Source organism: Tiliqua scincoides, chromosome 1 (assembly GCF_035046505.1).
Source record: "Tiliqua scincoides isolate rTilSci1 chromosome 1, rTilSci1.hap2, whole genome shotgun sequence".
Taxonomy (NCBI): Eukaryota; Metazoa; Chordata; class Lepidosauria; order Squamata; family Scincidae; genus Tiliqua; species Tiliqua scincoides.
The window spans coordinates 45,030,455-45,044,745 of NC_089821.1; the positions used below are offsets into that span (position 1 = coordinate 45,030,455).

The 14,291-nt window shown below is 41.1% G+C and overlaps 1 protein-coding gene across 13 annotated transcripts in view; it reads left to right on the top strand.

Moving 5' to 3' along the window:
• PPFIBP2 (PPFIA binding protein 2) overlaps positions 1-14,291 on the top strand; it is a 143,934-nt gene that overhangs the window by 67,904 nt on the left and 61,739 nt on the right. For all 13 annotated transcript variants that reach the window (XR_010794936.1, XM_066638634.1, XM_066638642.1 and 10 more), the window contains 2 exons: positions 2,541-2,633; positions 12,330-12,443. Coding sequence is in view for 12 of the 13 variants with exons in the window: in XM_066638634.1 (XP_066494731.1) it covers positions 2,541-2,633; positions 12,330-12,443 (207 nt within the window). In the remaining variant the exon portion in view is untranslated. The remainder of the gene's footprint in view (positions 1-2,540; positions 2,634-12,329; positions 12,444-14,291) is intronic.

Below are 14,291 nucleotides of genomic sequence, written 5' to 3' on the forward strand. Positions count from 1 at the left end.
GCTATCATGTGCTACTTGGATGTCTACAGAAAGATTCTCACAGAAAGATTAATGCCACCTCACCAGCATTAAGCATCATGTGCATATTCACACCCTTGGGGTATATTGCTGTGCTTTATTTGGGCATTACATTTGCCATAAAGATACAGACTGAGACAGAGGAGCTGTTTCCTTAGTAGGTGAGCTTATCTGGACTGCATTTGTCTGTTCTTATTAAAGCTTGTAGTAGCTGATGTTTTGGCAGAGCTGATTTCTCTCTCTCTCTCTCTCTCTCTCTCTCTCTCTCTCTCTCTCTGGATTACTTTGTCTGGATGTGGATGTTGGCTAATGTAGTTTCAGTCTGGGACATTTTAGAAGCATAAATCAGAAGAAAGCATTGTAGTACATTATCTATTTATGGCTTAATGCAGAGCTTGATACTTCTAATTGGTGTTGACACTGAATCTTTTTCTAGAATTAAATGAACTATCCCAAGAGAGGCAAAATCTGTTGCATCAGAGATGAATACAACATGCGAACTACACCTAGTAATTTTTTTCTCGTTTGTTTTTAAAATATTTGTTCTTGTTAGACTTCTATCCCATGGATATGTCCCATTAGAATTCACCAAGAGAAACAATGTTAGCCCAATATGCAGTCAGTTTGCACAAGCTGGTGATTGAATGAAGAGCCAGCATAGAACCCAAATCATAAAGATGTTGGATGTCTGAAGGTCAGACTTTTGTAACCTAATTGTAAAGCTTTTGTTGCTTGGGAATATGCTTTCTGTGGGCTTTCTGTGGGCTTCATTTCCCAAGGAGTGTCCAAAGGTCTCGGGCCGACCCAAGACCTACTGACTCCCAAGGTGGAATGCCAAATACTGCCCCCCTTATCTAATGTTTGCCTGCTTCACCCCCCCCCCCACTCTCCAGTCTTCTTGCTCAGCACTCTTACTCCACCACATCTCTTTTTCCTCTCTGTCCCTCTCTTTTCCAATTCAGGCAGTGGAGGGAGGAAGTTTTCCAAGGGGGCAGTGGAGACATGTTGGTGATGAGCACCCCTTACTAGTCGGTGCCTGAGCTGACCACTTCCATTGGCCCCATGGATGAGCCAACCCTGAACAGACTGCAGAATAAGAGATTTCTCCTCACTGCTTTGCTGCCTGGTTTATATCCTGCATGAAATGAATCCCTTCCAGCCTATATTTTAACTGATTGGAGTAACTCCGTATTATTGTAGGGTGTACTAATGGAAGTGGTTATCTCCCTTTACTTTGCCAACGGTGACAACTTCCCTGGTATTAGAAAGAGGAAATTTAATGCAGAACCTGACTGTTGGAGGAGATCTGAGCTTGAATGTGGAATGTCAAGATCTGAGTTTGAGGCCTACAATTCAAATAAGCTACCCAGCAGACAATGGCTCAATGTTAAGGTTGCAAAGCTAGTATTCCAAACCATGGTTTGGAGACAAGGAATGTAGGATCATATAGTCCCATCACTGTTTCTTCTTATCTTGCACACTAATTTTCTCTTCCCTATCCTCATTTACATGTGAATCTGGCAAACCATGGTTAGTGCTAAAGAGGAACAGCCTCCAGACTACGGTTGCAAACTCACCCTTAACATGAGCATAGGGCAGTTCTTGATCAGCCAAACATAATTTGCTTGATTCAGATGTCCTGCAAAATTGTGGTTTGAGCAAAGTAGGAAGAGCGGAAAGGAGTATAGAAGCTTGTGGCACGTTCTTGATCTCCAAAATATGATTTAGAGGTCTGAGTTTTACTGCATCTGAACTGAGTTGCAGTGTGGAAAGATGTCAGAGCCCTCCTTAAGCATGAAAGGGGGCAGGCCCGTGTCATGTTAGTGGGTGTGCATGCATTTTATTTTACTTTCAAAATGCAATGAGATTTCTTAGAGTGGATAGGTTATTTATGTTTAGGAATAACTAATTACCATTCAGCAGTTCATAAATTAACTTGCTGATGAGGGAAAGTAATGGCGGGACCAGCCAGGCTGCCCTGATTTCTGCTGCATAAGTGAATTTAAAGCAGTGCACCCTGTGTCTGTACTTGCAGGGAAGCCCTCCTAGATCAGAACTTAATGCCTGTCACATAATACAAGCTGCATTTTCTGTTTGAGGGCAGGGAGTAACTACTAGCAGATTACTCACTGGGTTTTGGCTGTGTCTGGGATGTCATTTACAACATTGTTTCTTTTAAAAGTTGGTATAGTACGGTGGTCAGCAGTGGTCTGACCTTGCAGCTGGAATCTATTACGGATTCTTCATGACTCCCCCATTTCTTCTCCTAAAGTAAGTTTTAGCTTTGAGCCACGGTTGCTTCAATCCCAGGAAATGGAAGAAGTTCCAAATCAAATTGCATTTTCAAACCCTATAAAATGTTTGTGGCTTACCAAGACTTGATTGACACAATTGTAACCCGTATAAGGCATTTCTGTTTTCTGTTCTTACAACTAGGATTATTCTGTGCCTAAAAATTTGAGGCAAAGTCTAATATAACTCCATTCCAATTACTTGTATTCTTAGCCTATTGTTCTCTTTAGTCCCAGGTGAATCACCATGCTTCCACCAGTAATGAAACCTATCAGGAGCGCCTGGCAAGATTAGAAGGTGATAAAGAGTCTCTCATATTGCAGGTATGTTCTTTACAGCACCATCACTTCGTTTGGAATTTATCAAGATGCTTGGTACTTGTGGTGGATTCAAACATAGCAGCAATGGAGAAAATAATTCCATAATATATACTATTGCATACGCACCCCAGTTCCCTGAGACATTCCAAAGACAGCGTTTACTGGATGCTGGCTTGCTTTGGGGATCACTCGAGGCCTGGGTGTCCACAGTATCTGCTTCATTTACAGGTACACAGGCACTGGAAGGAGGTAAATGGAAGAACACTTTACAAGCAACAGCAAGTTTCATTCCTGCAGCTCTTAGCTTGGGCTGTTTTAGCTTCTGTTCCATAGGTTATATAAGGAACTGCCTTATTACTGGTGGCCGCTTTCTGGGGTGTTAGATGAATGTCTTTCTCTGTTCTATCTAGAGATGCTAGGGATTAAACCCTGGGATCTTCTACAAGTAAAGCATATACTTTACCACTGAGCTACGCCCTTCGCTTCCCTGTCTGTCATCTCATGGACTATTTTCTCCTGCCTGCTTCATCCAGAAGCTGCTGAACCCTTCTTTATGGTGCTGACCACACAAGGGATGGTAAAGAGTCCTCTTATGCTGTCACTGTAGACAAGGGTGGCCCCTCCATTAGGTGAGGTGGTGCAGGTTACCTTGGCGGCAGATTTCAAGGGGTCAAGAGGGCTCTTGAATTCAGGATACCAGTCACCCTGATACTGCTACTACCTCCCTCCAGCCTGCCACAGATGCAACCTGCACCAGTCTGCTCTCTTTTCACTAAAAGCAAGTGGAAAATAGATCACTCCTGCTAATTGGAAAATAGATAACCCCTGCTAATTGGGTTAACCCCTGCTAATTGGGTAAGAGGCACTTTTTCAAGTGGGTGCTCCTCTTTTTAGCAGGGGGAGAGTAACTGGCCCACCTCACCCCAGCACTGTCTGTTCTAGTGGCTGTCTGCTGGTATTCATTTGCATCTTTTTAGATTGTGAGCCCTTTTGGGACAGGGAGCCATTTAGTTATTTGATTTTTCTCTGTAAACCGCTTTGTGAACTTTTAGTTGAAAAGCGGTATATAAATACTGTTGATTGATTGATTGATCACTCACTTCTTTGTTTTCCTTGTTCAAACATGGGAAGTGCAGGACTTCCAGTTTGATTTACAGAGCCCATGCAAAGGAAGGAGCTCCTTGTTTGTGAAGCCCATGTAAATCAAACTGGAAGCCTTGCACTTCTGGGTTTGAAGAAATTGTGCAAGGAGTGCAGTAAGTGGCTGCTTTTTTTCTTTTAACTGCAGAAATGGCAGACCTGAGGCAGCATTCCTAGGCAGGGTGCTGCTCAGTGTAGCCCACCTTCTCAGATGGCTGTGTGTGCAATTTTACCAGCTTTCCATGGGCATTCTCCATACTAGCTATGTCAGAGTTGCTAACGCCGCATTCAGAGATATATTTGGGCTATCAGCCAAGGATCTGCTTAACAAAGATGTTGGTTTCTGGTAGGCATGACTTAATTTGATAACAATATCAATAAAAAAATACCTAGCTATTGAATGTGAAAGAATTTTTGCAGTTGGCCTGTGTGGTGAGATCCATGCACTTTATTCTTTTCAAAATGTTGTTTGGGACTTTGCTTTGAAATCTAGCAATTGTGCCTTTCAGGAGTTAATTACTATTTTAATTGGTGCTAATCTGTGCCAATTTCTAAAGTCAGTTCACTATCTGGAAATTCTGCAGGTGTTTTTGTTTTCATGGTTCAAATATTTAACTAAGTTTATCTTTTATTCAGCAAGAAATAAAGGAAACTTTAGTCCTCTGTATTCTAAATTTCTGAGTCGAATGGACTGTGGATCCCAAGCCAGGGATAGGAAGCAGGAAGAATGAATGTGGTCATCATTCTTTATGGGAGGATGGGAGGAGGCAAATAACCCAGCCAGGATGTTGGCATATCAAAAAAAAGTCTGCACTGTCCCTGTTTATATGTCATCAGCAGTGACATGGTTGCAGCTATCCAATATTTGTTCCCCTTCCAGTGACACACATCCTAACATTCTTGGAATGTATCAATTGCTGTTTATAGGATGCCATTCATGTATGTAAGCACACACAAATATCAGATCCCTAGTGGACCATTGACTTTCTGGGATGGACTTTGCATGGTGCACTCACACCCACACTTCTGGCTGTGAATACTGCCTTGGGTGTGCTTATGGATCTGAGGACAGGCAATGCTTTGGCTCTCATGAGTGTGTCTCTTCTCTCTTGACCTTCTGCCACTATGCTTCCACAGCCAGGACAGCACTGACTTTTGTGCACATCGTACAGATGCAGGAAAATTGTTCAACTTCTGTGGCCTCAAAAAAATTGAAATTGGGTTTAGAAATGTCAGGCTATAGAGTAGGTTGAAAACACTTTCTGTTACTCTTTTCACTTTGGTATCCCGTTCTCCCCAGGCATGGTAAAAGACTTTTCTACCCCAAGCATCAACACAGTGAGGAAGGGTAAGGGGTATGTCTGCATGGATAGGCTTTTTGTATTGTGGATACAGCCAATGTGTGCTGTCACATTTTTTTCTGATCATAACTCCCAGTCCTGATACCCTGTCTTCCAACATGAAAGCAACATCTGTGTGATCCAGTGATTTATAATAGGTGTGTAGTATGGCACACAAGTGTGCTGTGAGTGACTCTGGAGTGTATCTTGAAAAATTAAGCCACATCCATTTCTCTTCTGTGGCCCTTGAGCAAGGAGTTCCCAAACTTAAATGATTTCTTCCACATCAGTAAATAAGCCACATCATTGCAAGGGAAAATTTTTAAAAAATGCAGCAGCATTCCTTCAACCAGCCAGCACTGTAGCTGACAGGCATGGGGCAAACCCAGAAACCTTCGCCATTGCTCAAAATCAGAGTCCCATCTATGACTCCTCACTGGGCAGTCAACGAGCATAGGAACTTGGGGGCAATGATGACTTGGTCATCTTGCAAATGTACAGTGATCTGGGATCTGATGCAAAAGAAAACATTTATTCAAGAGTGAAGTGTGACCAATTTTAATCAAGGATCAACACTTGTGACTTCAGGGATTGGTGAAGACTGATGCAGAAAAAAAATTCATAATTAGGAATTTATAAAATTTGTCCCATCTATTTTCATGGATATTTACACCTTGTATGTGTGTTGGCATTGCATATACAGGGCACACCTTCCTGTGTGTTGGCATTGCATATATAGGGCGCATATCTGAAAAAAAAAAGGTGATACAGTCTGAATCATTGTTGTGGGTTGTCATTGTGTGAGTATTGGCTACTGTGGTACATTGTGTTTCCCATTCAAAAACACAGACAGAAGTATAGATGTGAGTCCTTGATGCCCCATTTTGTGAACACTTGGCTTAAATGTGCATCTTGTTCATCCATCAAAAGCGCAGACTGCAATATAAATTCATTGCAGTTCTAAATAGTAATTGTGCATTGGATGCATAATTAGTTTAATTGCACAGCAGCTGGCACAATTAAGTGGGAGTGCGGGGTTTTCCCATGGATCTCATTTATTAGGCTTGCTGCCTGTTAGGACATTTATCCACAATAGCAAAATGGAGTTTCCACTTTGGGAGGAGAAAAATCTAAATATTTGCAGTATCTCTAATCACTATGTATGAAGTGGCCAAGTATTGTGAATGGTACATTAAGAAACTATGGTGTAATCTTAAAATTACAGACTACATCATAGTTTCTTGCTTGTACTAACTTTCCTGTGGTGACCAAGGTAATTAAATCTCCAACTTAGGGTTGGAGAAACTGACCAGTTTTTGTTGCAAGCACCTGCGTATGTGTATGACTGCTCACATGGATGAATGGATTGGACGTGTCATTTCTAGATGTACGTTTAGAACTGGAATTTTAGTTCCAGTAGAGCATGTGCTCTAAGTGCAGAAAGTGCCATATTCAGGTAAGGATCATTTTGCTATGAAATCTAAGAGCACTGCTTGCAGTTGTTGCAGATGTAGACAATCAGATGGGCCAATGGTCTGACTTTGTATAAGATGGCTTGATATGGCTGTTCTTGAAAAACGGAATTGAAGTCTCCAAATGACTTCAGTTTGGAGCAGCACTACAGAGGAGCCCTGTCAAGTAAGTGAGGGAGCAGAGGGAGCTCTGTCACATGGGGTGGGGTAACTGGCAAGTACCCCCCCCCAGTAACTGAAGGTAACTGGCCTGTTTCCCATGTGTACCAGATGATAATACTTCTACTGTATAATATTTGATGCCTTTATATATCTGTATTTCCAGTCACAAAATAAAAATAGGCTGTAATCTTTCTGGTCTCATGCTCAATCTATATAGCCCCCCAAAAGTATCTAGTGCTCTAAAAAAAATGACTATTCAAAGTTACTTTTAATTAAAGATGAGCAATTGTCTTATATTAAAATTTACTATATTGTTGACACTGATTTTTGCTTTACACTCTGGAAAGTATAAGCTACAGTTGGCCAGCATCTGACATGCACTTTACTTGTGCAAATTCAAATATATGCGTTCAGCAAAGAAACAATAAAAAGAGAGGAAAATAACAGTTTAAATAGCGTAGGCCAGTGGTTCTCAAACATTTTAGTACCAGGACCCACTTTTTAGAATGACAGTCTTTTGGGACCCACCAGAAGTGATGTCATTACCCTGGAAGTGATATCATCAAGCAGGAAAATTTTTAACAATCCTAGGTTGCAATTTTATCCACCCTTACCCAGGTGTAAGCCCCATTGACTGTCATTGTTAAAAGCATATATATATATATATATATATAGTAGCCTGTTAAAGTAGAGATCTGTAACTGTTCCCCAATGCAGTCACATACTATGGTGGCACCAATTCTAATATATTAAAAATAAAATATTGAAATGAATGGGGGCCCACCTGAAATTGACTGGCGACCCACATAGTGGGTCCTCACCCACAGTTTGAGAAACACTGGTAGGCAATTTTATCCACCATTTGACTTACTCTGTTTATGCCCTGGAGCAAGCCTGAAATGAGAATGACACTGATGTTCCTTCAGTTGTCTCAGTTCCCATTTGTGTGATTTTAGTTCTTAAAGGGGAATACATATTTTTCAGAATTAAGGTAGTTTGACTGCAATTTATTCCCCCTTACACGCTTACTTCAGAACCTAATTCTCTCATGAGATATGAACTGATTGTATGCTGCAAGTAGTAACAATTGGATAGGTTCATTGTTTAAAACTGAAAACATAGTATCATCTCTTCTACTGAACCAGGTCAATGCAGGCTTCAAAGGAATCTGAGCTCCCAAAATATTTTTAATCTATTGAAATATTCTAAATTCTAAATATTCTAAATCAAAAGCATTGAATTTGTGGGCATGTGCACCCAGTGTGCAAAAAAGAAGCCACCATACCTCCAGCGGACACTAAAACATAATTTATCAATATGAGCTAAAACTAGTGTTGTCTAATATTACCATGCAATTACGTTTAATGCTAACTCTCTAATATTTAAAGAAGTAGGGGCGAGAAAGCACTTAGTCCAGATTCTTATCTGATCTTCATCTTGTAAAGAGTATTTTCGCTCCAAACATCCAAGTAGCTATGCTCTTTGCCGTCTTGTTTTGAAAACATTAATTGCTTGTAAAGTAAAGAAACCACTCCCTTAAGGTGCTTTAGGAATAATCCATTTTTAAAAAATGAAGGTGGTCTAGATATTTTGATCAGTATTTTGTCATAGATGCTGTAGTTACAGGGTGACCAGATGTCACAACAACAAAAGAGGACTAGGCCCCCCAAATGTAAGGCATCTAAGAAAGTTGTAGTACACAACAAAATAAAAGCTAAAAACACTCGTAGATTAATTTCATCTGGTTAATTGACATGTTCTATGACTTATTATCAAATTTAAAACAATATTACATACAATTTATTACGTGAAATTTATTAATTCCAAGAAGACTCTGGGCTGCCTGCAGGGGCAAACCATAAGAAAAAGCATGTCATAGACGTGCATGAAGGTTATATTTGGTTTATATGGGTACCTTTGGGAGGTAAAGAGGGGGTGTCTTGCTCTACAGCATATTGTTTAAGTCAGTGTTTCTCAAACTGTGGGTTGGGACTCACTAGGTGGATCGCGAGCCAATTTCAGTGGGTTCCCATTCATTTCAATGTGTATTTTAATTTTAATATATTAGACTTGAAATGCTACCATGGTACCATAGCATTTGGGGAAATGTTACAAATCTGTACTTTTAACAGACTTGTTTATGCTTTGATCAATGAGAGTCCATGGGACTTACTCTCGGATGAGTGTGAATAGGATTGCAGCCTTTGGGATATTTTGGGAATATTTTTTTTAAACAGATCAGCTGGGAGGGTTAAGAGGGTTCTCTTTATTTTAAATAAACTTTTAAACTTATATTTATTGTAAACTTTTAATTTAGTTCATTAGATTTGATTTTGTTGGGGGGCTGTTAAAATTTTTTCTGCTTGATGATGTCACTTCTGGCCATGACATCACTTTCAGGTTAATGAGATCATTTCTGGTGGATCCCAACAGATTGTCATTCTAAAAAAATGGGTCCTGGTGCTAAAAAGTTTGAGAACCACTGGATTTGAATTTCAAACATTTGTATTTGAGGGCTGCCCAGTGAGTGGCTTGCAAGCTTTCATATGCATACAACTTCTACTTGCAAAATGTAGCTGATAGTCAAATGTGAAATATTTTTACACTGAGTGCCTTTGTCTAAAAAAAAAATTATATTCCATCTTGTTCCAAAGATCCATTCTAGTAAGTTGTTAGCAATAAATGGTTGACTTATTAACTATGTTTGAGCATTGAAATATGCCAAAGCTTTTGCTCTGTAAGCACCATCCTTTGGGCCATTTTATATAAGAAAAGTCTTGCTGGATCAGGCTATGGGAATTCTTGAGCAGCATTTTGTTTCCCACAGTGGTCCACCAACTGTATTTGGGAAGCCCACCAGCAAGAGAGAGCGAGGCAAACTTCTCTCTTGCCATTGGTTCCTTACAAGCTCTGGAGGTAGTTGCTTCTTAGCATGGACTCCTTGATTGTATTTGGCCATGGAGTTGACGAGGCAGCTGTGGTTGGAGACCCTTTTTTGTTTCCTCCAAGTCAGGAAGCTTTCAGAATGTGCCAGCAAGGTACAGTCTCCCATGAAATTTTCCAAGAAGAGTCAGGCAAGGCATCTTCCAAGCTAGACTAATAGAATGTGGGGCAGAGGGGAAGATTCCTCTGACAAAAAACTGTGGCCTTCCTCTACGCCTGTAGGATCAGAGTCCCTCTTTCAAAGTTACCGTGTTGGCCTGAGTCATGCTCTTGTGGCAGCCACCCAGAGCTTCATAACATGTACACATGCATATCAATTCATGCATTCAAACAGAGGAAAGAAAAGGACTGTCAGGCACCATTGTTGAACTCACAGAATTGATGTTAAATGAGAGTTTAAGAGCCCAATCCTGTGGTCAACAGCACAGTTGTGCCGCGCTGCCAACCACAGTTGCAAATGTGCCATAAGGAAATGTGCCAAATGTGCCATAAGGTTTGCGGGGCTCACCGCTGGGCTCCCACCCGTGCTGGCCCAGTGCCGGCAGGTGCTGGGCTAGCATGGGGCGGTCGCCCGACTTACGAGGCTCTGCTGTCTCCTGGACCGCCGAGCTGCGGAACAGGAGGCGGGGGTGTGGATGGGCACGGGGAGGAGGCTTTCCGGGGAGGGGGGAGGCTGGCGGGGGTGAAGAGAGAGCAGAGGGAGGCGTGTTGGGGTGGGCGGGAGGCGTGTCGGGGGAGGGAGGCAGGCTGGTCCGCAGAGCTGCACTCCTCAGGATCCAAGGCGCTTGTGCAGGGCTGCGTGCCCTACACGAGCGCTGTTTCCTTACCGCTGACCTTTTGGTCGGTGGTAAAGTGAGTAGCCCCATTGCAGGGCTGCTTACCTTACTTAGGGGAAGGGGATGAAAGGCAGTTCAGGATTGGGCTGTAAGTTGGAAAACACTATGCCTTTAAAATGACAAAGAAGTAATTAAAGCAGTACATTTGAATTGATGAAAGAAATTGCAGTGAATAATGTCACAGAAAGTTCTTTTTAGTCCTGCACACTGATGATGCTGTGTAAATCATGGTTCTCTTCTACGGACCCCTTTCTGTTAGACTGATAAAGCCTACAGATACTGAAGTTCAAAATACATGAGTGAAAGAGCAAAAAACCCAACCCTTTTGTCCCAGTTTAAAAAACATTTTGAATCACCAGAGGTTATACTTCCGCTCCTCAGATGACTAGGTGAGTGGTTATTAAGAATCCTGTTTTCAGATGTGACTGGGCTTGCTGTATTTAACAACCAACTGCTTTCTCCCGAACTCAAGATTACTTGGAAAACCCTACAATTATATACTTTTACCAAGGGACAAAAGGTGTGTCCCTGACTCATCCCTCTTCTATAGTTCTTTCCCAGTGTTTATTAATGGTAGATTTTTCAGAAAGAGAGGAAGGAGACAGGCAAACTTAGCACATCCTTGGAGCTTTTCAGGCACATTTATTCCAAGAGTCAAGGTTAACTGCATCAAAGGAATCTGGAGTTGTTTAGCTCTGACAGGTAGGAAAGCTTATGAACTCTTGTGACAATACAGTATTCTGGAAAACAGTTTAAAATATGTGCTAGCTATAGTTTTATCCTAGCTACTAGTGGGTTTTTGTTCCTTTTTATTCCTTTATACAACATAGTTCACGCGGTCTTTTGTAAGGGGCAGGGGTATGACACCATCTATACAGCAATGTGAAATTATTACTAACTTTTTTTTTCCACAGCGACTCAGCCCTTGAACTTTTCATTCATAGTTTAGCTTGTAATGCTTTGAACCTGTGAAAAGCAGAGCACTGCCAGTGTTAAAACATGCCTTTTGCATTTTACTTTTTTAATAGCTACAAAAAGCTTTATTTGATAGGTAAGTCTTTCTCATGTTTTTGTAAGAAGTAAGGTAATTGGTTGGCTGCCTAAAGAACTCTTTCATTCGTTTTTCTCCCTCTTCCACCCACTTTTTAAGGAGACAACTGTTGGCAGAAGCTGAAAGGTTTGTGTATGTGCTTGGAGCACACTGAAAATATCCACAGATTTCTGAAAGGATTTTTCTTTCCCTCTTTGAAGTTATTTACTGTAAATATTAGTGCATGAACTTCAGTGTTCATTTTTGTATGATTGTTCTTTCTAACCACATTCAATTCCTTTGGCTTTTTTAAATTTTAAAATTAATCAAGAAATGCAGTTGATCTTTCCCAAGTGTAATATAGTGGATTTTTAAGGTAAGAAACCACAAATGGTCCTTTCAAAAATAGTTGGTTAAAGGCTGTCGATGACCTGGTTAATGTAAATATTAGAGGAGTATGTGAAAAGATTGAGCCAGTACGGTATGGGGAACAGTATGTGGGACTTGGGGGATCAAGTTCAAATTCTAGTTCAAAGATGAAGCTGAGCAAGTGACCATAAACCTGTTGCTCTTTTAGAACCTGATTCATCTTTTCAGTGATGATATAGTGATATAATGTGATTGTTCCTGCCATTACCCAAAGGAACAATGGAATATAAATCTGGGTTGCCTGTGGTGTATGTTTGTGAAACTTACAATGCTACTGACTTGTTCTTTCTGAAATATAAAATGTTTCATCTTGTTAATTATTGTTAATGGTTTCCCCCCTATTACAGGTGAGTGTCCTCACAGACCAGGTGGAGGCCCAAGGAGAAAAAATCCGAGATCTAGAAGTTTGTCTTGAGGGGCACCAGCTGAAACTTAATGCTACTGAAGAAATGCTTCAACAGGTAGGAGTTTGGATATTTTTGGAAACTTAGGAACAAGCAAACTTCATGTACATCTGACTCTGTCGTCCCTTGAGCTAATGGGTGGCATTTGATGTATACATTAATTATTGTTTGTAAGTATTGCTTTCCTGCTGTATGGGGGGGATGTATTTTACTTGCATAACTTGCATAATTTACTTGCATAACCCTATAACCAGTAGGCATGTAAAATGATACCACCTTGTGTATTGTTCAGTGTAGTTGAACAATGAATAGTCAACAAGAGGGCTGGATATGGCTGAAAACCTGTTAGACTGGTTAGATCGCCTGTTTAATAGATGCGGAGGTTGATTCAATAAAGGTGAAGCGGCTTCCTCAAAGTTTGGTTTGAAACTGAAAGTACATGGAGATTTTAAAATAAGTGGCTTAATCAAATTTGAGGGATTATCTACTGTAACAGTTTTCTTTGCTGTTTTTGTTGCACACCTGTGTAAACACATTTCCTTGTGCACAGTCAGTCGCAAATGTACTGTTTGATGGTAGACACAACCCAAACTTGCTCTTTGCTAGCAGCCAACCAAAAAGAGGCCGTTCTGAAACCAAAGTAAAAGATTAAACAGTAGCAGTAATGAATACGTAGCACAAATCCTGAAGGATCTGCACTTCATGCTTCTGTAACGGTGAAGTTCCATAAGTGCTTTTTGAGCTTAACACTATTATGAGTTGAATCCTGTTTTCTGTTGTACAGAGCACAAAGGCAGACTTTGGGTTCCCAGCCTTGGCATGGATGCCTGTTGTCTTAATGCAGAGCTCACTCCTATGCTGAAGTTGCAGCATGTGTTCCCTATATATTTGCATGCATGCATTTGCAAATATACAAATTTGCCACCCACGCCTGCGTCTGGCTAACCTCAAAGACAGTGATAGCTGCCTGTTGATGCAGCCTTATCTGGAGATCCCTGTAGGTTGCTACTGGGTTGTGCTGGTCCACTGGGGGGTCTCCATTGGCCTATGTGGGCCTCAGAATGTCTCCTGGACACAACAGGAAATTGTTGAAGCAAACCAGAAGTAGCTTTCAGTCGGGTTTGGGAGGCATTCTGAGGCCTTTAGGGGCCAAAGGAGGCCTGCAGCAGGTCGGTGTGGGACTCCAGGTAAGGCTTTTGGGGGCATTGCATTGTGACCTGCCACACGTTGGTCGTGACCCACTGTTTGGAGATGCTGCTGTAAAGCATATATTTCAAAATTATGTATTATTACTTCTACCAAATTCTAAATGTGGCTTTCTTCATCCTGTGCTGCATTTGTTTTTGTTTTTGTTTTTGTACGGTAGGGCAGTATATTTTAATTGCCATTAACGCACTTCAGTCAACTGCGCCATCAAATTGTTGCTGCCGACTTCCTAAGGGTGGTGTGGATGTGCTTGGAGTTATACACTTGTTTGTGAATAATGATCCCAAGAAAAACCCAAAGTATTTGGGGTGCTGCGTTGTAGCACAAGCTATGATTCCACCTACCAGTACTCATCCAGCATCAGGCTGGTTTTCATGACACATGCTGATGCTTTTATCTGTTAATGTTTATAACAATGCCTAGTTCTGCTTTGTGGCAGTTTTGCCTTTCTGCTCTTTTAGTCCTGAACAACCTGCTGACACTTTCTACAGTTCCTCAGGTTTCTTTCAAAGACTTCCATACCTGTGTTCTGGGGATGGAAGGATAGCCTTCCCCTCAGGCAGATACCTTCCAATATTGTATATTGCATTCTTTCATAGCAGATTATTACAGTTTTTTGACATCTCTAAGCCAGTGTACTTTACCCCATACAACTGACTTCTAACTTGATTCTACCCATTCAGTTACTATTTCATTTCC